This window comes from Falco peregrinus, unplaced genomic scaffold (genome assembly GCF_023634155.1).
Source record: "Falco peregrinus isolate bFalPer1 unplaced genomic scaffold, bFalPer1.pri scaffold_40, whole genome shotgun sequence".
Lineage (NCBI taxonomy): Eukaryota > Metazoa > Chordata > Aves > Falconiformes > Falconidae > Falco > Falco peregrinus.
In genome coordinates, this window is record NW_026599607.1 from 351,888 (window position 1) to 377,317 (window position 25,430).

The 25,430-nt window shown below is 47.6% G+C and overlaps 1 protein-coding gene, 1 long non-coding RNA gene and 1 other non-coding gene across 6 annotated transcripts; all 3 read left to right on the plus strand.

Annotated features, from left to right (window-relative positions):
- The first annotated feature begins 13,833 nt into the window (after positions 1–13,833).
- On the plus strand, positions 13,834–18,403 carry LOC129783415 (N-alpha-acetyltransferase 20-like). Of its 3 annotated transcripts, XM_055793400.1 has the most exons (5): positions 13,834–14,018; positions 14,160–14,345; positions 15,740–15,912; positions 16,930–17,075; positions 17,565–18,403. In XM_055793400.1, the coding sequence occupies exons 3-5, from the start codon at positions 15,758–15,760 to the stop codon at positions 17,648–17,650; spliced, it is 387 nt and encodes a 128-aa protein (XP_055649375.1). In that variant the 5' UTR covers positions 13,834–14,018; positions 14,160–14,345; positions 15,740–15,757; the 3' UTR covers positions 17,651–18,403. The 3 variants fall into 3 exon arrangements, with proteins under 3 accessions (XP_055649375.1, XP_055649374.1, XP_055649373.1); XM_055793399.1 differs by lacking the exon at positions 13,834–14,018 and having other exon boundaries at positions 14,039–14,345; XM_055793398.1 differs by lacking the exons at positions 13,834–14,018; positions 14,160–14,345 and having other exon boundaries at positions 15,008–15,912.
- A 734-nt stretch (positions 18,404–19,137) lies between these two features.
- Positions 19,138–19,222, plus strand: LOC129783434 (small nucleolar RNA SNORD45). Its single transcript, XR_008745303.1, has one exon. It is a non-coding gene; the product is annotated as a small nucleolar RNA SNORD45 (small nucleolar RNA).
- Positions 19,223–21,033: 1,811 nt separating this feature from the next.
- On the plus strand, positions 21,034–23,054 carry LOC129783417 (uncharacterized). Of its 2 annotated transcripts, none has more exons than XR_008745281.1 (4): positions 21,034–21,257; positions 21,924–21,999; positions 22,166–22,314; positions 22,820–23,054. It is a non-coding gene; the product is annotated as an uncharacterized LOC129783417 (long non-coding RNA). The 2 variants fall into 2 exon arrangements; XR_008745282.1 differs by having other exon boundaries at positions 22,186–22,314.
- Positions 23,055–25,430: the final 2,376 nt, after the last annotated feature.

The window sequence follows — 25,430 nt, forward strand, 5'->3', positions numbered from 1 at the left end:
TGGGGAGGAAGACTGATGAGGATACTTGAACATTGCTGCCTGAGGAAGCAAACCTCATAGTAAACTGTTACGTGTATGTGCATTTATGTCTCTGTCTCAGGCATCTTTCCACTTGTGCATTTCCCTGACCTTTGGCTGTTCTTAGACGAGAATCAGTTCTGGAGGAGAGTGCTTCAGACTTCTTTCTGTAACACTGGGACCCAGGAAGTGCCTCGGTGGCACCCCTAGCTGTGACGAGAGAAGGATTTTCCTTCCGTGGAGCCTTTCCTTCACTGTGGCTGTTTAGAACAGGAGGAGGCATGGGAGACCTTCCAGGGTGCCTGCTAGCTGAAATGATTCTGGCGTTCTGTGGGCAATATAGCCACACCTTTCTCTGTCCTCCTTTATGGAGAACATCTGGCATGAACCTTGGGTGGTAATGGGTGTCATTGTGATTCTCTTTTGAAACGTAAGTTTTCACAGTTTAAACTCCAAAACGCTCTAGTGATTACACGCATGCATGCAGCTGGGCATCCTTTTCCTTCCCGGAGAGAAGCCTAGAAAAACCTCAAGCATGTGGTGTAGCTGAGAGTTGCAACGGGTAAGAAACTAGGCAAGGAAGCGCTTTCTGACATCAAGGACCAAGCGGGTTGACAGTTTCCCCCCTTCTGGCTTGGCACTGGAGTTTCAAACCGTGGCACCGCATGCCTTGCGGCACCATTTTCTGTGTTGGCTGCCTGAGGCAATGGAACAGCTGAATTCAGAGGGATCCTGTGCCCAGGGCTATGAGGCCTCCTGCCGGGCCTCGCCCCCCTCTCACAGTGCAGCCAGGAGCTGCTCTCAGGTGAGCGTCCCCTGTGCCTGACGGGAAATTGAGGCTTTGAGATGTTTGCACCACCCCTCAATCATCAAAACCGATGAGATTTTTGAGACATCAGCTGGAAAAGTGTACATTGTGATGGAGCTGGGGGAAAAGGGAGACTCCTGGTCGGCATGAGGAACAGAGTTGGCTGCTTTGGGAAGAGCCCTGTCAGAGCGGCCATGGCCCAGAGGAGGTGACTTTTCGACGGTCTGAGAGGGTTTTTCACCGTGACCGCCTTTACGGGATCATTTTCTGGTGACCCAGGTGAGACTCTGCTATTGAGCGTCGGTGGAGCTGTGAATCGCAGCAATTCCAGCTTCTTGGTCAACCAGGAGCGAAAGCGTGCCCAGATCTAGTCTGAGAAAGCATTTGGCACGTCATAGAGTTTCGCTCTTCCCTGTGGTCAGCCTTTGTGCCGTTTTCCTGGTCACAGGACTCGGGACTTTTGCTACGGTCCCAAGAGCGATTCCCAGGTGAGGAAGAGGTGTACGCGGTTTGAAGACCTGTCTCCCAGCTGGACATTGGTGAGTTATCTCTGCGGGAGCTCGCGTTCCTCACAGAGGTGAGGAAGGCAACTTCACATGGCTACCAGGGCACAGCGAGAACCACAAACAGAAATCCATCCTGCATCTTCTCTGGTGGAGCTGTGCATGGGTGGTGCCGTGGAGCATTTTGGCTGCGGCCGAGTGCAAATGTCAGCTTCTCCCCATTTCACCCCAGAAAGTAGGTAGCACAACTGTTGTGGTGTGCTTCACATGGCTACCAGGGCAAAGTGAGAACCACAAACAGAAGTGTCCTGGGGCCTGGTTGTGGGCCACAAGTTCCTCTGGGGGGGCCCGTGGTGCTCGTTGGTGCCGGAGGGGGGGGCACAGGGGCCTCTGGGGAGGCTTGGAGGGGCCATAGAGTCTTCCCTGCCCCTAGGAAGGCATAGGGGCCTCGGGGGGCGGCACAGGTGCCTCTGGGGGGGCTTGGGAGGGATAGGGGGCTCTGGGGGGGGGGGGGCACAGGAGCCTCTGGGGGTTTTGGGGAGCCCATAGGGGTCTGGGGAGGCATAGGGGCCTTAGTGAGGGGGCCTGGGGGCTTCTGGGGCCTCTGGGGGGGCCATAAGGCTATTTGAGGGCCTGGGGGGGCATAAGGGCCTCTGGAGGGACTTGGCGGGCAGGTGGGGGGGGTACAGGGGCCTCTGGGGGGGCAGTAGTGTTGCTGCGAAGGGCCTTAGGTCCTTTAGGTGAGCTGGGGGGTGCAGTGACTATGCAGGGGCCTTGGCAGCGGCTGGGGGGCTGGTTGGAGGGCACAAGGTCCTCTGGGGGGCTTGGGGGGCATCTGGGGTGGATGGGAGGCACAGGGGCCTCGTGGGGGAGCCCATGGGGGGCCATGGGGCTGGGGGGGCCATAGGGCAGCTGTGCCCCCAGCCCGTTCCTCTGTACTCCCAGTTCCTGCTGGTGGGTCCACAGAGGGCCCAGGTCGAGCCCCCTCCCCAGGCAAGGGGGGGCCCAGGACGGCGGACACGGTAAGGGGGCCGGGGGCGGCACTGACACACACACCCCAAGCGGGGGGGGGCGTGCGAGCTGTCCCCCCCGGTGCCTCCCCAGCAGCAAACAGCCCGGGGGGGCTGCCCCACCCCCCTGGAGCAGGCAAGTGGTGAGGGGGCGGGGGGGACAGGATGGGGGCTATAGGGGTTAGGAGGGGCTGTAGGGGCTATGAGGGAGCAAACCGGGGCTGTAAAGGCTGAGGGGGCAGGGGGGCGGGGGTGCAGGGGGGCGCGGGGGGGGGCAGGTGGTCGGAGGAGGCAGGGGGGCGGGGGACACGGGGGGGGGGCGCACGGAGTGAGCGGGGGGGGCTCTCCGGGCAGGCACAGTTTTGGGGAGGGATGGGGGTGCGGGTGTGGGCAGAGGGGGGCCGGGAGGGGCAGGGGGCTGGAGGGGCAAGACAGGGGCTATAGCGGGGGGGGAGGGCGGCAGGGCCCACAGGGGCAACCCCCCCGGGGCCGTGGGCATGCCCGTGGCCGGCGGCGGGCCCGGCCCGGCCCCGGCAGGCGGGTTTAGTTTCCGGCCACGCGGCGCCCCGGCGCGGCTGCGGCGGTGCGGGGCTTCCCCGGGAGCCTGGAAGGCTTTCGGGCCGGGCCGTGCGGCGGCGCGCTGGGTGAGCGGGCGGGCCCGGGCCTCCCCGTCGGGCAGCGGCCGGCCGGGGGGGACGTGGCGGGCCGGCGCTCGGCCGCGGCAGGGAGCGCCTGGTGCCGGCGGCGGGCGGGCTGGGGCGGGAGGACGGCCTGGGCGCGGCGGGGCTCCCGGCTGTTCTCGTCTCCCCGGCAGTGGCGGTGCTCAGCGGGCTGCTCGCGGTGCTGCCTTTTTTTCACTCGGAGCTGCGCCGCTGCCTCGGCGAGGAGGCGAGGAGCGGCGGCGGGGCCCGGGAGGGGGGTCGGCCCGCGGCGCCCTGCCGCCCCCCCCGCCGCCTCCGGGTGCCCGGGCAGCCGCCGCAGCCGCCGCAGCTCTGCGCGGGGCTTTGTCTTTCCCCCAGCCGCCGGCCGGGGCCGTGGCAGCGGGCTGGGGCCGCAGGGGCTGCCCTGGGGCCTGCGGTAACGCTGGCGCAGGGGGGCGGCTCAGGAGCCTCTTCAGCCCCTGCGAGCGGGCACGACGAAAAAGAAAGCCGGCGGCGGAAATTCCCCCCCGCCCCCGCGGCTGCTGTCTTTCTGTACAAAGTATTACAAAGGGCAAGCGCGAGGAATTGCTGGTGCCTCGTGGTTACGCAGCCGGGCCTGCTGGGCGCTTGAACCAGCGCGTCCAGTCAGGTAGCGTCATTTTTCTAGTTTGTAAATGAGCCTGAGGTTTCAGCCCCCTTACATTTCTGTACGGCAGTGTACTTGGTCAGAGAGCTCAGTCGCACTGCCAGAGCTGGCGCAGAGTTCCCTTGGGACTCCAGACTTGACTGTCTTGTTGACAGGCTCGAGAGCCTGCTTTGGAAGTCACTTGGCAAGGCACAGCTTTGCCGTGGTTTTGGTACTTGAATTCTGACTGTAGTGCCACTGCCACATGTTAGCCTTTCTCCAGAAGTTACAAAAGCATTCACGTTTTCACTTTTTAAAAAAAACTGAACAGGCAGTATAAATAAAGGAAGCAAGCTGAACTGTAAAAAAAAGAATATAAAATAAAAATCAGTGAAGCTATCAAGGAGCTATGTGTACCCTCTAGAAGAGGGGTCCTGAAACTTTTTTAAACAGGGGGCTGGCGTGCAGATGAAGTGGCAGGCAGATTCTGCGGCTGCTTGGTTCCCCCCCCAACCCTGGGCGGGGGGGGGGGGATGTTTCTGTAAATACCGGGGGCCGGACTGAGGACCCTGGGGGGCTGTATCTGGCCTGCGGGCCGTAGTTTGAGGACTCCTGCTCTAGAAATTCCGCTAGCTAACATACCAATGGGTGAGACTTGTGCATTTTTCTTGGTGGAAAAATATTTCTGCCCTGTGAGCCCTGAGGATGGCTCTGGTAGCAGGGAGAGGCAGTTTCTGTCACTGTGCAGAAGGGTGAAGCTTCTGCTTTCCTGGCTGGGTTTGGTAGTGCTGTCAATGGTGATTGTGTGGTTCTACCAAGATCAGTCATTTGAAATGTTGCCACTTGTTATGTATAATTGGTGGCTCTGGTCTGGTGGGAAGCTAGATCTGCCCTTCATGCTGTGTGACAGGCCATCAAGACCATGTGTCAGACTGGTTATGCCTTTACTGGTGGCTATAGACAAAGAGAAGATCAGAGGGCAAGTGCTGCTCCTCACATTCACTCTTTCCACCTTTTTGCAGGCTCCATGAGAGAGCACCTAGATGTGTTTGAAGCGTCTGGGAATGAAGCAGACATGGCTTTGCCACCTCCGTCAGGACCTCGGAAGGGGAAAATAGCAAGAGAAGCTACCAAAGCCCCAGCAGAATTGGGGCAGGGGAGGTGGGAGCCCTCAGTAGGGTTGGACATTTGGGAATTGTGTGCCAGACAAGTACAGAATAAATGCTACATGTGAAGCAGAGACACCGTAAGGTGAGGAGTGTGTGAAGGGCGTGTTTGTATGAGAAAGAGCAGTCTGAAGGCACAAAAGGAAAATTGGTTGAACACAGGGATAAAATAAATGAAAACATAAAGCAGAAGCAAGAAAACAAAAGTAGTAGGTAATGTTTATTTGGAGGGGAGCGTGTGTGTGTGTAAATCCCAAGCCTTAGGAATAGCCTGACATTTCTAAAAAAAACACCCCCAAAAAGGGCAGGCCGGGGGGAGAAAAAAAAGAGACTGGTCTAGGAGAAACATGTAAGAACAGGGAAAGAACCTGGAAAGGGCATGAGGTTTAACGAAACTTTGAGTTGCCACTAGCAGCAGGGATGTCCACTGTTAGCCTGTACAAATGTGTGATCTAGCAGCGACACGGCCTCTCCTCTTTCTCCTCTCGGTCCCTGTGCTCCCCTAATACATCTGCCTAGTCTGGGCTCTGGTCCTGCCCCATTGCCAGGGTGTTTGTGCTGTGGCCAGGCTGAAGGGTCCTTGGGTTCTATTGTGCTTGTGGCGGTTCGCTGCAGTACAAATAATGGATATAAGCTAATTATTAATGTAAGCTATGTTGTCGTAGGGAGGCTGCGTGGAAGAGGAAATTCACTTATAAAGGTTTTCAAAGGAAGGATTTACCAAAGAGCTTTCTCTGTTGATGTGTTCTGTACCTTGGAAATGGAGACTGACTGTTAAAGAAAACCTGGAGTAAAACAAGAATAAAAGAAAAACAACTGAGAGGTTACTGTGCCATGTGCACACTACTGCCAAACAAAGAACTTCAGACTTGATGACAGAGCTGTATATAAGCTTGCATGATGAAATCTGAAGCTGGATAAACACAGCTTGGTCTTCATTTATAGTTTAGTGCCCGTAATCTGTCCAGCATCATAAAGATCTTAAAGCTGAGCCAAGTTTTACGAGACCTTGGGTGAGTTATAGTTTCTGATGGAAACCATGCAAAAAAAGATGCCAAAGCAGACAAAAGTTAGGGTTCTGACTGTGTTATGCTTCAAGTTTCAGAATTAAAGTCTAAGCTCAAAGTAAAATAAAACTGGGGCACTTCTGGCCAACAGAAGAAAAAGTTAACTGGAGCTGCTGCCTGCTTGCTGCTTTGTTTTGGGTTTTTTTTTCTTTTTTGGTTGTTGTTGTGACAATCTGTAGTCTGCCTTTGTGGGTTTTTTTGTACTTCCCACGTTGTCAGAAATGAAAATGGAATACAGATTCTGTTCTGCCTTTTATTTTCTTGTTGACAAACATCTGGAGACTCAGCTTCTATAATAACTAAGCCTTAGCAAGTAGGTCTTGCTCTGCACTGTCTCTTGGGAGTGGTTATGTTACTGCTGGCTCTGCTCTAGAGGAGGAAGACAGCTCAACTTGTGTTTTCCCGTTGCAGGTGTTGTCCTGGAGAAGGCCATGCATAAGTGCATTCTGAAGCCGTTGAAGAGCCATATTGAAGCGATGTTGAAAGAGTTTCATACTGCAGATGGTTCTTGGAAACAACCGAAGGAAAACCTTCAGGTGGTGCGGCAGAGGAATCCTCAGGAACTGGGCGTGTTTGTTCCAACACCAGACTACGTGGATGTTGAAAGTTTGTGACCCCGCAGAAAATGTATTCGCCTGAAAAGAAAGTCGTACTGCTGCTGAGAGTTTGCAAATTGATTTATACTGTTATGGAGAATAACTCGGGTATGGTGCTTCTTGTGGTTCAAGGTCATTGTTTTTCTAAACCTGGGGTTGTGTTTTGGTGGAGGAAATGAGACCACCTGATTCTGCAGCTTTGTCTCCTTCGCCTGGAGCTCTTGTAGCATCTCCTTGCCCTTTTGAGAGGGATTCTTCCTCTCTGCTTCCTTCCTGATCTCTCTGCATCTGGCAGCACATCTTACACATTCAGTGTGAAGCAGAGTTGTGAAACAGCTTAAACACCACCCCCCCCAGCCACCAGCTTTGCTTGAGTGTAGGCATTTGAATTTGGCTGTCAGAAAGGCTGTCCTGTAAGCCTAGAATTTGACACTGGTTCTAAATTAGTGTTTTCCTGGAAATCGTAATAAAGGATACACCCAGTATCTAGCTGCAGTAATTCAGCAGTGTGTGTGCAATATGACAATTACAAGGGCTCTGTGTCAATGGCTGGGGGAAAGCAGCCCCTGATGCAGTGTTTTGGGTTTGCTGTGCCTCTGAATGTTCTCGTTGGACAATTTCTTTGTGTTTTTGCAAGAGAAATAACATCTATTTCTACACTGTAGCAGGAGTCCCAAAGTGACCTTGAAACCTAGATGGTGAAATGGAACCACAGACCAGTTAAGACCCGCTTGATTAGTCAGTGGCACAGTTAAAACGCTGTGCTGGACAGTATGAATTCATAGGTGCAGCTCTGTTGCCTGATGTCTTATCATACACTGCTGTGGTAGGTCACGAGCTAAGGTGAAGCAATGCTGGTGGTAGTGGAAGATTTTTTTTTTCTCTAAGAAAGTATAAGCTGCTGCAGGTGGTTGGCAGTTTTCTTTCAAGCGCTGAATCTGCAGCTGGGCTCTGTGCCGATCAGGATGCTTGCTTTCTTTTGAGATTTGAGGTGAATGGTGAAAGCTTGAGGCTGTAAAAGACCCCCAAGCACTTTGGCAAGATTTGGGCAGGAGCTTAGACCTGGTTTATTTCTGTGCAAAATCCTGCATTTTAAAATGGATATAGGAATCTTTGCCCAAAGTGATGTAAACTTTGTTTTTTTCTCCATACTGTATTATCACATTGAGTAAGGTATTCCCAACACGCAAAAGAAAAGTACTGAGAGGCTTCTGGTGAACCATTGTACTGAGGGGCTTGGGCTAAGATGCAGCAAATTGGGTTGTCTTGCTTTGTCGTGTAGAGTTTTAAAACGTGGCGCCGCGTCGAGCCAGCACCTGTTTCCAGTACCTGCTTTGTCCTGTAATCTCAGCCAGATAACAGTGCGATACCTGGAGGGTACGTCTTAGCTGGTCTGACTTTCAGTATCAGCCCTTCAGTCCTCTGGAGTTTCGCCACAGTTTAAATTGGCTCCCGATCTTGATGTTTCAAGTGACCATCGCACCGCTTCTGCAATGAGGACAGTTTGGCCAGCCCCAGAGATCTAGCCACATAGCGTTTTCTAAAGAGAAAGTTTAAATGCGGTAAAAGTAAGAGGAACACATACAGACCTAGGTGCAGCAGAGCCTCTGTGTGTTGCGTGCTGTCGTTACCGATGATGCTTCACCAGCTAGTTGGGAGTTACGTGAGGCTTTGCTCACTGGTGTTTTTAACCATGCTCCGTGAAGGAAATGTGCAGAGTTTTCATGTAAAATCTAATAGGCTTTTATATGCAGGCTTCTCTGCTGGGTTTCGGACTCAGGAACTGGTACTTGTGGCTGGATCCTTCCAGAAAGGGGACGTCATCCGTGCATGTATAAAGAAAATGCCCATTGATTTTCTCTTAGCCACTGACAGAAGTGCGGGTGGAGGTCAGGCCAGACTGGCATGGCTGCCTCTTGTGAGTTCACCAGTTGAGCTGACGCCAAGGTGAGCCCAGTCTTTAAATTCCCTTGCGTGCCTCAAGGTCTGCATCATCCAATTTGTGCTCGTTAGAAGTACAGGATGAAGCTGGACGCTGCCCACCAAGTGGCAGATGCTGTTCTCTTTGCTGCACATCTGTAACGAGAGGCTCTAGAGTAATACAAACGTACTGGTCAGTAAAGGCAGCAAAATAACGCTTTCCTTTCAAACACCGAAACTGGTCAAAGGGTGTGATTTGTCTATCGCTGCCTGTGTTCTCTTTGACCCAGGGAGGCTGTACGGAGCTGATGACTTCTTGCCTGTGTTGACATAGGTGCTGGCCCAGGGTGGTATGCTGGAGCTGGATACTGAAACTGAACACATGGTGGAATTGCTGGATCCATCTTTGCTGCATGGAGAAGGTAATCGACTTATTTCTATTAGAACTGTGTGAAGGGCTGGGGAAGGGGGATTCTTCCTCACCTCGTTTGAGTAGAAACCCTTTTGACGGAGTCATGTAGTCGGTGATGTCGGTAGTGTAACGAGAACCTCTTAATTGTTTCCACCTTAGAATAAGGGAGGGCTGGTTAGCTTGCAGAGTTACAGCCCCAAGTGACCTGGGAATCTACCGACGTATATACTGCCTTAGGAGGGAGTATGTTGTTTTCCGCCAAGAAGGAGGAGGCGTCCTGACTTAGCAAGCAAACACAGGCTGTGCAGGTGCCAGCTGTGGTTATCCTCCTGTGCCTGAAAATGTCCCGAGAGTCTGTATGGGTCTGCAGCGTTCAACTGAGTGGTGAGACCTGGAGTGGGACCCGGGTTAGGTGCTTTGTAAAAACTTCTGGGGGAGTTCTCTGCCCCTCTGGGGAAAGTGCTTTTGAGAATGTTGCCCCCCTTAATGATCCTGGTTTATGCCCGATACTTGCTTCTCACAGAGTATTTTTATGAGGCCTAGGAATATGTTTCTTAAGGCACTCTTGAACGATGGCTGAAGTCCGCTCGAGGCAAGGAAATCTCCCTCCTTTGTTTTCACGGTGGTGGTTTTAACAAAGAGGTATTCTGCCAGCCCTTGGTAGGCCCCAGAATCTATCAGTTTATGAGGAAGTTTCAAAGGTTCTTGTGACCAAGCTCAGCTGTGAGTTTTAAGTATAGGTGTATATGTCCGATTTCTGCCATCTCTTGGGTTGCTGAAATTGCTGTATCCTTTTACATGCCGATACGCATGACAGAATTGTGTCGGGTTTCCTCCGGTTCAGTACTAGTCTGTTCCCTGCTTTGTGTGCAGAGTGCATCGTTCGGGAATCCTAGGACAGAAAATACTTGAGATGTGAAGCTGGAGATCATCAACACGCTTGAAAGGCAGAAATATTTACTGGGCTGTTAAGTCGTGTCGTTTTTAATGTAGCAGAAGTCGTTCATCTATTGGCTGGCCCTGTCTGTGGCACTGGTTAAACTGTACGGTGCAGGAAAAATTGTTTAGTGCTTTGGGGTTGTGTGGTTCAAAGGTAAATGTATTGTCCAGGTTGTCTGGTGGGTCTTGCGTGTCTTCCACGTATTGACCTCGTCACAGAGCTGAAAGCGAGAGGATGCTGTCGGTAATACAGAAAGAACTACTGTGAGCATAGACTGCATCTCTGAATGACTCCACAAATAGACCGTGCTGCCTCTTGATTGAACGCTCCCACTCAAATAGTTTACTTAAAGAGCAAGAGAAATAAATGATAGCCTGTCTTTTGTTTCTCCTGGTTGCTGAGGACTGTTGCCCCTGTTGAGAGTCCTTTTCCTTTGTGACCTGCAGCTCCTTTTGTACATCGGCAACTCTGTTGTGGCTGTACTTTGTTCTCCACTCATGTAATAAAGGTGAAGTCTGGAGAGCTGTACACGCTGCCTCCCGAACTAGTTGGACGTAGTGTTGGACCTAGGTGAACAAACACAGCCTGCCTTTTAAGAACAAAAGCAAAACCTTTGGGATGCTTCCAGGCACAAATCACACGCTCGGTCATTGCTTTGTTGCCGCTAAGGGAGTCACTTTTAAGTTCCTGAGCAGTGGTAGATGGTCTTTTATGTCGTTTAAACAGCTGTGTTTGTTTGATACCCGCTTGAAGCTCAGGAAGAAAACAAATGGCTGCTTGGAAACTGTTTAGAAGAAAACTCATGTTCCACCTTTGTAAAAACACTCAGGAGTAAAGGAGTGACACTGGTCCTTTAAATAACCGGCCACCCCCAGCGCTAGCGGACCCAGAGGTAGATACTATTGCACCCCTTGGTAATATGGAGCCCAGGCAACCACTGCATGCCTCTTAGCAGCTGAGAACACACCGTCCAGTATTTTGCAGGCCAGTAAGCTGTTTTTCTTTACGTATAAATATTTTGGCCATAGAATGCAGTGACTTTCGTGTATGTGTGCGTCTATTTATTAAAAAAAACCCAGAAATCGTTTGTACTTTTGACTGTGACCAGTTGGAACTGGCGTGGTGTTTGTGACCACTCTGAATTGTTCTTCCCCTGCTGTCCTTCCCAGGAGGCTATAGGTGCTTATGGAGCACTTTTGCTGATCAAGCACTTCCAGGAAGACCAGGCTGCCCAGCTGCTGAGTTCAGAAGCTAGAGATACTCTCCGGCAATGGCACAAGAGGAGGACAACTAACAGAACAATGCCTTCGGTTGATGATTTTCAGGTAGAGCTTCAGGCTGAAGAGAACCCCCCCCAGGGGATGGTTGTTTTGTTGGAAATCTCCATTTGAGAAGTATGATTCATAATGATTTCCTTGGGGCCACGAGTGGTGTGAAGCAGTGCTGAGAAGATGGCTGGTAAATTTGCCTCTGTTTCAAAGTCTTTCCACTTCATAACAGAGTGTGGTTATGATGGTATAAAGGAAACACTAAATAATGGAGCTTTCCCACTGTCCTTTGTATTTAAGTCGTGCGGAGCGAGGACAGACCAAATTGTATTTTAGATTCAGCTGCTTTGTACGCTTTGCTGTTAAAAAGAACAAACCCAGATTTCCAGTGGTATAAATCAGCACAACTCCCCAGTAGCGATTGGTGGCTTACCGTGGGTAATAGAGGGGAGACCTGGCAGAAAAGCTTGCCTACAATTCGAAAGTTTAAGCAAGGAGTAGAGTTCTATACTGTGGATGTCTTCATGTTTGTGGTTTGTTTTGTGGGTTTTTTTCTCCCCCCTCCCATTTCTTACTGCTCTTTCAGAGTAGGGCAGTAACTCCAACTGAAGAATAACAAAACAGTCGGGATTACTTTATCTTTTAAAACCAAGTCCGCATGCCTTTCATATAGGAAAAGATTGTTACATAGGTAGGCATGCTGTTGTCTGTCCAGATGCATCAGTTTGCGAACTGAAGCAAGGAGGATGTTGGAATCGAGAAGAAAGGATTTACTCCTTTGTGTCCTGTTGTTTACAGTTCATACCACAGTGCAAAGTTGCTGGAGAGGCTAACGACAACCGTCAATAAGTTATGATGTAGCTAAGAGCTTGATAAATGAAGGTACGGGGTCATCAGGCGGTAATTAAACCTTTCACTTGCGGCTCCTTCTGCTTTATCAGTGTCCGTGCAAACAGCCACGGCACATCACTGAACAGGAAGGAGCTGGGAAAAGCAGCGGTCTCCCACAATTTGCCTCTCTTAGGAAGAGGAGAGCTGATGAACAGAAATTCGAAACTGTGGCCAGTGCACAAAGCTAGTCCATCTTACTGGGATCCATTTTATATTCTGCTTACCTGTAGTTAGGTGTCACATTCAAGTAGCTTGAGTCTTTGTTCTTTCTAGCAAAATATTACACTTAATAGGAAAATTAATCACCTTTGTATTTCTGCTGGATGACTAAATGACAGAAGATTTTTTCAGCAGGATCTTGTATTCAGTTTCACCTTCTCTTCCTCAGCAACTGAACTTCAGCCAAGCTGCCTGTACAGCTGGACGCTGTGCTGCATGCTGGAAGATGCAGGGGAGCACGGGAAGAGCTGGCACCAGGTGTGTCCAGGGCTGCTCCTTTGTTGACTCTTTGAAAGAGAGCCTCAAATCAGTAAGGTCGCTCCACTTCCAGGCTAGGCTTGGCACAAATTCAAGCACTTTGCTGCCTGCCCAGAATGCCAGTTTTCCATCTCCTTTCTCCACATCTGCAGTCCTGAAACGAAGCACCTTCCCTACAAGGAATGTGTAACACAGCTTCAGCTCAACTCATCTTCCCCACATTGAACCAGGGTGTGGTTGCTACATGTCTGTGGTGCTGTCTCACAGCCTTACCACCAGCTTTTGGGTCCTGGAAAGGCCTTCATCCTCCCTCCCTCAAAAGGATGGAAAAGCAAAAAATCCGGTATTTTGATGATGATGAAATACAACTTGCTGATACTGCATAAAGAATCTTGATACTTACTATATGAGTTACAGGCATTTGCACAAACTTCAGCCTCTCCTTGAAGCAATCCTGTCCATCTAGAAGCATCGAAAAACAGGTCTTCTGTGTGTTAACTACGTTAGAAATTGAAACTGTAGTGTGCTTTGCCTTATTTAGAGCTGATTTGATTTTATGTATTTATTTTATTTGTCTTCACACCGGCTAACAAAAACGGATTAGTTCTGCTCAGTCCTAATGGTTTAAAAGCTGTTGCAAAGTTCCAGTGTTTCAGTCTGCAAGCTATCAAAAGTTTATTAAAAACCCAGAGTGCTCTTTGGAACTGAAGTCATAGGAGCATTCTTCTCAGTCTTAGCTTTTAACAGCTTGTTCTTAGGAAATGTACATTTTTGCCATTGTGATTTAGCATGCTTAATTTATTCAGCGTACAAACAGAAGTACCAGCTCAGTAAATAAACAGGTCTTTCTTACTGTCATTTTTTCCATCTCCTTTCATTTTACTGCTTTTAGTTTCTAATTGCAGTTAGTTTCTTTGCAAAAAAGCACGTGATGGCAGGCTGCTTTGCTCATGTGTCCAAAAGTGTTTTGTGGTTGGGTGGTTTTTTTTCCAGTTGCTTGTTATTTTACTTTTTAAATACTTTTTGAAAGGTAGAACTGCGTTTCCTTGTAGGGCTTGTTTAGAATTCATCTATGTTATCAGTTGTGCACATGTGTGAATTTCAGCAGAGAAAAAAGATCCAGCTTTTGCCTCATGATCATACGGATTTGCTTTAATGTTGCAGAGTAAATTTTCTTTCTGCCTCCCTGTTAGATGAAATTTGGTTACATCAGGCTCAGACACCAAGTTGCCATCGGTTAACGTGATGAAAATGTCCTGCATGAAAATGGATTGCCTTTTGCGTGCTGCAGCATAAAGAGTGTGAATGGTTTATCGTGCAGCAACCTGTGGATCAACACCCTTGTGTGTTGCTGGCAGAGGGTTGGGTTTTTTTCTTTTTCCTTCTGATGAACATATTGTCTGAAGCTTCTCTTCAATAGTATTGACCCAGCAGTTGCAGCATCATCTCTTGGGTGTGCTGCCTCTGATGTTTATTTTGCTTCACAGCATTTTGTTTCCTAGTAAGGCCAAACACCAAGTCCCGTTAAAACCACTGGCGTTTTCAATGGGGCTTTAAGACTGCTATCTGTTTGTTCGTAGTTGCAGGGTTAGAATGTGAGCCAAGGAAAGGAGGGTGTCAGCTTATGAATTTCTGTTATGCCTGCCACAGTCTTACCACCAACATCAAGTCACAAGGTGGCTGTAATGTACAGTAATCACTGGTGCGTGTTTCACAACTAGAACATAGCGAGGCTTGCTGTTTGTTGCTGAGCTTCCTGTTTTCAGAGGATGAGGTTTGGAGGTTTTGTTTCTGATGTCTGTTTTCTCATTCTACAGAACTGCCTTCGTGTTGCATTCCAGGAAGTTAACGGTGCATGTACAGGGAAGACCTTACTAGTAAGGCCCTGTATCACTACCGCAGATGTATGTCAGCTTTGTGCTGAAAAGTTTATGGAGTGGACGATCCAGAAGAATACAGCCTGTTTCTTTTTGTTGATGACACCCGGCAGCAACTGACAGAAGGTACCTACCCTCAGAAGATTAAGACAGTTGCACAGCCGCCCGCAACCCAAGGTCTTTCGCTTTGTCTACAAGCGCATTAACAGTGATCCACATGGTGCCATTTTTCAAAACAATGATGAGTCAGCTTCTGAAAACCAGCAACTCCTTTAATTTCTGTTCCTTGTTAACTCTTGAAAACATCTTTGCTGGCTGCCTGCCTTAGGAGCTAAAACAAGTCTTAAACCATAAATACCTAGTTAAACATGCGCATTGCGTACAAAACCCCGTGTAAACCGTGCGTATGGCCAGTTACACAGAGCGTTCCACCAGCGTGTTTGAGCTAACAGCCCATGGGGCTGAATTTCTTGTACCACAGACTCTTTTGAAGCGTATCATACCGTGGCCCTTTGCAGGTCTCTTGCTGTAGCATGCAAAAGTGTATTTTCTTGCACTCACCCTATAGCCGAATGTCATTTTGATTCAAGTATATGTATGCTAAGACAAGTGTTTCAGTAAACCGGCTGGTATGAGCTCGGTTTCACCAGCATGAGTTTGACAAGACTGTCCGATGCAGCGGATCAGTTAACTCCTCATTACTTGGATGATTGCATCCTTTCCTAACTTTTTTAATTACAGAGATTCGCCATGTTTTTACGTGTGTGTGTGTGTGTATCTGTATTTGTTCCTTCCAGTTCTTTTTATTCCCCTTCTTTTGGGGGGTTTGGGAAGGTGGGCACAGAATGGAAGTCTTTGTGGGGACCCAGGAAATGAAGTGTTTAACGGTAAAGCTTAAAGCATTTGCTGTAGGGAAGGTTTCTCTGTACCCACCGCATCAGCTGCTCATTTAGCAGTGCCTGATGTTTATAAGAGTGCCCTGTGGAAGTCTGCATGTTCATGAATGAGCTAACAGTAGCTTGGCTCTGTGTAGAAAGGAGAGGAACTATGAAGCACATATACCCATCCCTGCTTTTATTTTTTATTTTTCCTTCAACGTCCAGTGTTTCCAGGGCCTTTGCTTTCTCTTGCCACATTGGCAAAGCTTCCCAAGCTCTATTGCCCCATAGTCACGAAAGGTCTTCAGTAATTGCTGGGATGGTGAGTGGGTTTTGGGCTTCTAGCCCTCCATTCCTTCGGTCGTGAATTCCACTCAGTTAAAGACTCAAGAGAATTGCTTAAAACTTACATTTGGCAGTCACGCCTCAAACAATGAATTTGTGGAGATCCATTTATTTATTTACACTAACGAAGAAAAAACTGTAATACTGCATCAAAATGAAACTTAGTGGCTGCTGAATCACTGAGTAATAGCGTAGAGTCGCTGCTTAAGCCTTTACCACAATCATTGCAATGTTTGTTTGTAGACTGCTTGGTTTTTTGTAAAGTCGTGTGGCTGCGTGTGGTGCATTATTCCCAAGGTGCTCCTTACTGCTCTGATGCTCTGTATGTTCGCAGTACCGGGTAAGGCGGAAGGCTCTGTGGCTGGGGAAGAGTGGCTTGGACGTGTTGCTGCGCTCTCTGTTGCACCAGAATTTCAACGGCTGGGTTTGGCTGCTAAATTGATGGAACTACTGGGAGAAATTTCAGGAAAGTGAGTACCATGCTTATCTTTAATCTTCTAAAAGTAACCTCTCAACTGACATGGCTTAGGTATTTGACTTGCATGGAAGAGACCCAGAATCTTGCTTTAAGTAGTGTTCTGACTCGCTGAGGATTCCCTGTAATTAGAGAACAAGACTAAAAATACCGTGTGGCGGCGTAAGATCTCAGGGTTTCTATGAAAGCTAACTTTCCAGAATGAGTAGGGTGTAGCCTGAATTCCAATAGAGATACTGTATAAAAAAAGGTCCTTGTCTTGACAGCGAGAGAGTTTCGTGGAGGGTCGACACTTTCCCGTAGGGTCTCCAGCGTGCTTGTTCAGTGATCGTGAGCTTTTTGCAGTTCCTGCAGGCAGCCTTGGAACCAATTCTGTATGGCAGACAGTACCTTAGCTTGCTTTTTGTCATGCTCGGCTGCTTGTACTTGCTGAAAATTTAATTGAGCATCAATTGAACCCACAGGGAAATGTCCTGAACTCATGGTGGTAGGGCAACCCCATTGTAATCGGTAAAATGGGAAAATTGCACATTTTGAGGAATCTGCCTTGTGAGGAGAAGGGCTGCCTTGTGTTAGGTGACTGAACCTTGTGACCTGTTCTGCCACTGCCCCCTGCCACACACATTGAAGGAGGCAGTCCCTAAGCCAATGCAATTGAAAACGTGGAGTTTTAGGTTTGGTTTTGTTTTTTTTTTTTTTATGAAAGATTTCTTACGTGTATATGAGACCTGTGTGAGTGCTTAGCTTGCCCTGTTCTTTCTGTTCATAATTTTGAACCCACGGGCTGGTATAAAAGAATGGTGATGTGACAAAAATAGAATAAAATCTGAATTTAGACCGGATTTGTCCCTTGGGAAAGGAGTGCACCTGTTACTGCCGTGTGAAAGGTGTTTGATTAGCATATGACATCGTCAGACCTGCTCTTGGTCGGATTACAAGTTATGGGCTATTTAGCAATACATTCACCTGCTATTCCTTACTGTGGTTTTTCTTTGGTTTTATGTTTCCAAAGAAAGGGTGGATTTTTCGTCGATCTCTTTGTGAGCGTGTCAAATCGGGTTGCAGTAAATATGTCTAAGCAGCTCGGCTCCCATGTGTACCGGACAGTATCGGAGCGCTACTCTGCTAGCAGTGGAGAGCCAGATGAAGATGCTTACGGTAAGTGGTTGTTGTGCCTTAAGTTGAACGGAAAGGTTCTTGTGTTGGGGGTTCCTGGGCCTGTACAAGTTCAGATAGTCGTTGATGAATGGGATCCTGTATACTGCTTTAGATAGCTTTTCCTGCTGAAGAGGACATCAGTTATGAGACTTGATTGCAGGAAGCGGAATGAAGCTGCGTCAGGGGAAGTTCAGGGTGGACGTTAGGAAAATCTTATCCACTGAAAGGGCGTTCAGTCAGGGCACCAAACCTGTCAGGAGCTTAGGGAGCATCTGGATGGTGCTTTCAGTCATACGGTTTAGTTTCAGGTAGTCCCGCAAGGAGCATGGAGTTGGACTTGATGATCCTTATGGGTCACTTGCAACTCAAGATATTCTAGGATTCTAGGAAATCTTCTTGAAAAATGATCTTAATGTAATAGAGAAGTCACTTAATGTGGCTTTGTGCAATGACTGTCTTTTATAATAGCATTGTTTTCTTTTGCCATAGATACGAGGAAAGCTCTTTGCAGAGATACAGAGAAGAAATCAATTATACCTCTGCCTCATCCTGTGAGACCAGAAGACAATGAGTAACTGTAAACTGTGATTCTCAGACAACCTAGTGTCAGTTTCCTTCTCCCCAAAGCCCCCAAGAACTCTACAGATGAGAAATATTAGGCTCAATGTTTTTCCCCGTGAAATACCAAAAAGCAACGTTGAGAAGCTTCCCAACGCTGCTTCTGTCGGTATTGGCTGCATATTCGTGCTCTTACCCTATTGTTCTTCCTTTCGAACCGTGGCACTCTGGAGACTATTAAAATGGAATTGCTTCCTGTATGGTGGTGTCATGGTTTTCCTTCTCGGCCACAAAACAGTCCCCTCACTTTGTCACTCTCACGGAGCCCTGCTCCGAAACTGAAAACGCCTGGCCGCTGCTCCCACACAGAAGGTGCCAGGAAGGAGTTCTGTTGCTGGCTCTCGCCTTCCCTTTGCAGCCATATAACTGCTGCGACAAAACCTGGGCTCCGTTCTTTCTGAGCCACAAAACCAGAAATTGGGTACATCACAATACACTCTCCAGAACTCAGAGGTCTCTGTTTCTCTGTGCCTTTTACTTCCCTCATTCCCTAATTTAATTCTTGGATCCATCTGTCCCTTCACAGTCTGTCTGGATGTCACGGATGCTGTTACTTGGAGGCATTGACCAGGCACTTAGTTCCAACACAGGTTTCTGTCACTGTCTTCCCTGGAATTTCTTGGAGAAGAGTGCAGAGGAGTGAAGGCAGAAGGTTGATGAGCATTGATAACATGCAGCTGTGACCTTGCCTCCAAGGCAGTGGGTTGAGGGACGTGGATGATGAGCAGCTGTAGCTCGTTCCCGTCAAGTAGTTAAATAGCCCTGAGGAGTGTGGGAGAGGGGGTTGGATGGAGGGGGAGTGGTCTGACCTGACCTGACCTGACCTGACCTGACCTCTGGAGGAAGGAGAAACAGCACAGACAGCAGAATCTGACTGAGGGTAAAAGCCTTGTTGCAGCCTGATAGCTTGCTCGTGCTGCAGCAGCGGCTGCCCTGTGTGAGGCTGCCTGAGTTGGGCTCCAGCTACCGCAACTGGCGCCCAGCGTAGCTGGGACAAGCGGGAGAACCTGCGACCCTTAACAGACATGGTGAGAGGCGAGCCGTTGCAGCTAATCGATACGGGTGTGTTGCGATATTTGTTGTCTGTCTTAACTCGGATCGCAACTGAAGAGGACGTGTATTACTTGTGCTCGTAACAATCTCCAGGCAGGGTGTCTTCTTTTATTACAGTCCCGGGCATGCAGGCTTTTGCTGCTATTCTGGTTTTGCTGTTCTCCTTAAGTGCCCAGTGAGGTTTGCTCTAGTATCAGCCATGGCAGTTAATGTTCTCTCGCTCACCTGTTGTGTTTTTAGCACCGGTTTCTGTGGGCGCAAGGGGTCCACTTCAGATCTTTGAGTCACCGCGTCGTGCCCTTGGGGCTTTTCCATTGGCGAACTGCTGCTGTAATTCCCTAAGGGGCTTCCTAGGTCAGGAGGTAGTGGATGGGAGCAGGTTGCCGCCCTGGGTCAGTGGTGAGTGCTGGCATGTATCATCTGACCTAGAGCTGATGTCTGTCACCACTTTAGCTCTGGAATGACTCTGAGACCCAGGGAACTCTGGTTCCCTTAAGCTGCAACCTTGGAGCTTTTCCAAGCAGTGGATGAAATTCCTGTCACAGGCTCTAAGGCACCTTAAGGAGAAGGGGGCACAGTCTGAGTTTTCCCCCATGTAGGCGCCAGGGAGGTACAGTTCTGAGCTTAGTGCTGGCCGCTACTGGGAGACGCTTTCAAGTGATCTGAGTGCAGCTCTGGCTACCCAAAGCTGGACAGGGTTGGCAAATGGTGATGTAGAGTTTTGGTGGTAAACTTGACCAGCCTGTCTTAACGAGCAGGCATGTTCTGTGTTCGCAAGCACCGTTTGGTCCCGCCTGGGCATCCCGAAAGTTTGAAGGGCCGCGGTCACATCTTCCCTGGGTCACACACAATGAACGGTTGCCTGTGCAGAGTTGCTTTTTAAGGAGCAGGCTGTGGTTCTATTTTCTCTGTTTGGCTTTGCATTTGGGAAATAATGTAACAGCTACAGCTCAACTGAAGGAGCACGATACCTGACGTGGCAGAGAAGGAGGTGCGTTTTACTAATTTTTTGGTGTGCGTCAGTTTGACCCCAAAATGACATCGTGTCAAAGCTTGTGGCCAGGTTCCGCTGTAGATGTTGACTTGGGGTATGAATGGCTCCAGGTGTGCTTTAGGAGAGCTCTGTTGGTGTAGGTGTGCTGAGCAACTGCTCTGCTGTGTGTGCAGCTGTTCTGGTTTGGCTTCCTGGTGCGAGCACGCAAAAGAAAACTCGCAAGTGTGGTCAGCCTTGCCGTAAAATCAGAACGCTTTCTGCTGCTGCCTGGATATCCGAGAGCCTCCTGAACGTTTCAGGCAGGCAAGAGATGTGCTCCAGTACATCTGAGAGTCCACAGCTCTGCAGTTCCCTAGAGGGGCACTCACTACAGGTAAGGCTGTAAGATGGCAGAGCTCTCTGCAAGTGACGCTGACGGAGTTTCTTTGGGTATATATTTGGATACATGTGCGAGCTGAAAAGCTATTGTTTGCTTTCCTGCTCAGTAAGCACAGATCACTTGGGTGGTCATGGACACTTGCCATTTACTGAGGAAGTTTCCACCCGTTGCATGGAAAGGGAAACGGTTCAGAGGCACTGTTTGGGGGTTTTTTGTTTGTTGTAAAACCTGGAGGTTTAGCATTTTGTTCCGTGGTGTCGGTTAAAGAAAAAGTATTTTCACAGCCAGCGTGAGTCGAGGTACCGACTATCTCAAAGAACTTCAGTTACACGATAAACCTGCTTTTTTGTAAATTAAGTCTAGCATTTTAATTTCAAAGGGAACTATGGGAACTCCTGTCCGCATGGTGACCTAGCATAAGCAATGATGGAAAGGTGCATCAGATGTGACCTCCGTGTCAGCTCAGTGTGCCTCAGACAGACCGCGTTTGGCACTCCGTGGCATGCTGCGCAGCTCCAGAAACTCATGCTAGGGAAAAAATGGGCAAAAATAATAGTCATGTAGACACATGAGTTAGGAAGAAATGCTATAAATTAGGTATTTCTGTTGACTGAGGCAGTTGATCTTGCTTGTGGATCTTTGGGGTGTGAACTTGATGCTGAACGACTCGTTTTTCATTTGACATGCCGGAATTATTTTAAAAGAGATAGAAGAGAAGCTTATGAAATAGAATAGGTTATTGAGTCTTCCTAAAATGCTCACAAGGATTATGTATAAAGCCAAAGTGAAGGATGATGGAATAAAATTCTGTGCTTTACAAGTAAATGCAGTACGCTTAACTAGGACCCTGCACGGAGATCAGGTTTATTTCTGTTTTTAAAATCCAAAAGAAGTTTAGGAAGTCTTAGAGGTTGGTATTGTGGGAAATAAATGGCTCTTCCACAAAAAATTCCACGTCAGCAAGGCTCTTTGAACAATTCTTTTTGAAATCGGTTCTAACTACAGCCAGTTAGCAGTTTAATGTTGAAATGTATACTTGCTCTCCTATAAAGCAGTATTTCGTTTGCATTTCAGTGCTGTGAGTCTTGACAAATTTGGGAAGAGCCCGAGGGAAATTTTTCATCCTGAGATACAGAAGGTAGGAGGCGACTTCTTTTTTTTTGTTTGGTTGTGGCTTTTTATTCTTTTCTGGAAAAATAAGTCGTTAGGTGTAAATGCTAGTGGTTTGTTCCTTTCGGTAGCAGGATAGTAATGAGGAGTAGGGTTACAGTTACAAAATAAGCTGTCTTTATCGGTTGAACTGGCTACTTTGAAATTAAACAAATATACGAGTATGTTCCAGGGGGTTTTGTGCTGTCTTCAGTACCAGTGTGCTAAAGATACTGATTTGTTTACAGGATTTATTTGCTCTTGAAGAGCAAGAGGTAAATGAGGTAAATGTAAACTTTTCACTCCTAACACTTACTTAGTGACTTATAACAACTTCGGTATCGATTGCTTATTGCAGTAAAAAAATGTGGTATTTCTGTGCAAATATGAGATCGAAAATCATTTAAAGCACCGGCATAATATATCCTATTAATAGATGAGCAACTTAGTGCTATCATAAAATTCATAATCTGTGATCAAAAGTAAATTATTAGGTATCTGCTACTTGAGCATGCAATAGAGCTGGTATGAAGTGTATATTCCCGTGTGTAGGGCGTATACAAAAGATGTATAAAAAAGTCCTTAGAGGAAACATTGTTTTAGGTCTTTTGTTTGATTGTCTGTTTATCCTGTACTATTTGGTTTTATTTCTCAGGGACCTGTGAATTTTAAATTTGGAGTCCTTTATGCTAAGGGTGGGCAGCTTACAGATGATGAAATGTTCAGCGATGGTGAGTTTTTCACCTTTTTCTTGGCTGACGGTTGCATCAAATATTGAGCTTCACTGTGAGTACAAACAGTCACAGTCGTGACCCTCTTAGAATTCATCTTAGGAGCCTTGAAGATTTGTATATAAATCAAATTGTTATACTGGATAAACTGTTTCTTTTTCTCTAGTGTGCGTTCCCACAATTAAGTGGTGTCGAGCTGAAGGGGACTACAATGGAATGGTGATGGAGCCGTTTGGACCGAGTCTTGAAGATCTCTTCAGTTTTTGTTCAAGGAAATTTAGTCTCGAGACAGTCCTATTACTCGCTGACCAAATGGTAGGAACCTGCTTTGTTGATCTTGACGGTGCAGTATGTTGGGATATTCAGTTTCCTTGAGAGGTCAGAACCAAATACGTTGTTTCTGTAATTTAGAGGTGAATAGGCCTGTTATCATGAAAGAAAAGACTCAACATTGGTTTTGTTTCTCTTAAATACAAAGTGCCCCATCTAAAGTGATTACAAAGTTTTAATTGATTTCTAAAAAGCAGACTTGCGCTGTTTGCAAACCGTCTGTTGCACTGCTCAAAGACAAAAGAAATTCGCCCGAGAAAGTTTTTGGAAACAAATGTAAAATAGACACGGGGAAAGAGCTGGAGAGGTTTATGTGTTGTCTGTCGAATTATGTTCTCTTTAATGTCCTTACATTTTACAATAAAAAGTTTCATTACCTCTTTTATCGTTAAGACAATGTTGCTAGTGTTTTTATACGGAAAAAAGTGTATGCCTAGTCTCTCTCGAGTGATTTATGGTTTGTTGGGGGTTTTTTTTCCTCTTTATCTAGATTAGTTGAATTGAATACGTTCACTCTGAGAACTTCATCCACTGAGATGTGAAGCCAGACAACTTCTTAATGGGCCTTGGGAAGAAAGGCAATCTTGTCTACATAATAGACTCTGGGTTAGCAAAGAAGTAGCGAGACTCTCAAACTCACCAACATATCCCATATCGTGAAAATAAAAACTTAGCAGGAACCGCCTGTTATGCATCCATCAACACGCATCTTGGAATCAGCGAGCTGGAGAAAGCAATAAATAAACTTTGAAAGTGTCGATGCACTTAATTTTAGCACAAGTAGATGTTGCTTTAATGAGGCATAGAGTATGATCCTTATTTATGGCACTTAACAGCGCAGTGTGCTTGGCCTCTTATCTCTTGATTGGGTGGGAATTGGTCCGACTGTAATTCTCAGGAATTAGCACCTTTTTTTTTAATAATTGCAAGGGTGATAGGCTTTTTCTTGTACTGTTTATCGTGGGCATAGTAACTCAGCTATCCCTTGTTTTTCAAAGGTTTTTTATGACGGTCTTGTTGCACAGTCTTTTGTTTTTCCAGTACTCCTGATGAGTCCACTTTTTTATACTGTTGTAGAGCAATCTCACGGAGATGACTTGGAGTCCTTGGGCTATGTACTGATGTATTTTAACCTGGGCTCCCTCCCCTGGCAGGGACTGAAAGCAGCAACTGCGACGAGCGAGGGGAAGCACGCGGCCGACTCAATATGAGTGATAAAGCAAGCTTCGATTTATTACGGCGCGATTATGTCTTATATACAGTTCCAGTTAATTATGCCTACTAGTCATCTGCTGATTGGCTAAGCTCTAAAGGGTTACATTTTCATACGTCCTCCTACTTGGGGTTTCTGTGGATAGCTAGCTACATATTTTTTTTTCCTCTCTTGTCTACGCGAATTCCTCAAAGTTATTTACAACATTAGGCACAAGGTCAGTGTTTTTCTCAGCTTCCTTATCAGCATGCCTCAGCATAGCTGCAAGGCCTGCTTCAGCTAACTTACGCTAACTTTGTTTCACAAAGATCTTTAAGGGAGTCATGGCCATGATCACACAGCCATTCTGCAACAACAGACTACCACAGCACAGCCCTTTCCCTTACCTCCTCCCACCCTTGGGGTCTGCAGCTCAGAAACGATCCCTTCCCCTCACGTGCCCTGCAGCTCAGGAGTCCTCATCTGAAATTTCAGGGGCAGAACTTATGAACGGGACTTCATCAGTCCAGCTGCCTGGGCATGCTGGACTGGCAGAAAGGCATCAGTCCAGTTTCCAGAGCCTTGGTGCAGTTTGGTCCCTCACAGCACAAGGGTTGTATCGACATGATGAACATCCGACATTAGGGGCAAACTCCATCTGCTCCTCTTCAGGGTGAGTTTAAAATGGTTCCCAAAGTCAATAGGAGTCATGCATGCACATCTGAGGGTCTTCACTAATCCATCTGCTAATTAAATAATAATTAAAAGCCATGCTGTCCACATGCACTGCAATCATTACTTTTCATAATTAGCTAAACGTGTAAGTCAGAACCACTGCTGCAATTATTTTTTGTCCGCTGCCTCAGCCATCGCTTGCTTTGATTGCCTAGGCTCTTCACCAAGATAGAAAATTGGTTTAGCTGGCATTTAATGGGTCTGTGCTAAGTACCACTACATGCTGTGAACTCCTTGATGCCTATTTAATGACTCTTGCCTATTAAAAGCATTTTCAATTGAGAAAAAGAGATGATTCCAGGATGACGTTCAGCGGTGGTCTGGAACAGCAATTGAACAAATCCAACGAAACCCAAAGAAAATGGTCATGCCGCCTTAAGGTTGCTACAGCAGGTGCTTACAATTAGAAAGCACTCAAAGAAACCCTGGGTGTGGGCCAACACTGTTTACTGCGTATTGACACGCTCTTTCTTCAGCTAAACACGTCTGTTGGACCACTTGCATTGGTGCTTTCCCCAGCTTTGGAGAGAGAACAGAAACAGTGTGAGCAAGGCAAGAGAGCCACGGGCACAGGGAGGCTCCCACTTGTGTGCAAAACACTGGCCCTTGGGCTGCTTTTAAGACTCAGCCCAGTCCTCACTGCCTGGAGCACGTTTTCCAACAGAATTCAACTCCAGTTCAGATAAAAGCCTATGTTTTGGGCATTATTTTGATGTGGTGTAAGGAGACAGAGACACACACACTAAAATTAGGCTATGGCTGGTTATCAGCCCAAAGAGGCTCCCTAGCACCAAAGTAGGGTTGGGTCCTCTGCTAAGCTGAGCAGAACTGCCAGTTGGACAACTCAAGCTCAAACTTCTCTGGAATAAGGCCCCACCTTTTTCCTGAATGAGTATTATTCCCTTGCCAAACTGCAGTTCTGCTCAGACCTCAACATTCTGCCTGCAGGCTTCTCGGGAACAAACGTAAGTATTACTTTTATAATGGGGAAAGTTTCTTTTTTCATGCTGCCCTAACTCAAAGCCAGCCAATGCAATTTTGCTCAAGCTTTCAAACAATAATGCCGTCTCAGAAAATGTCTACAGATTGTATTTTTGAATGACTCCAAAACCTGGAAGCCTGTGTCTACGTTGCAGGAGAACAGACTGCCCAGTTACACGATTGCTTGAATACT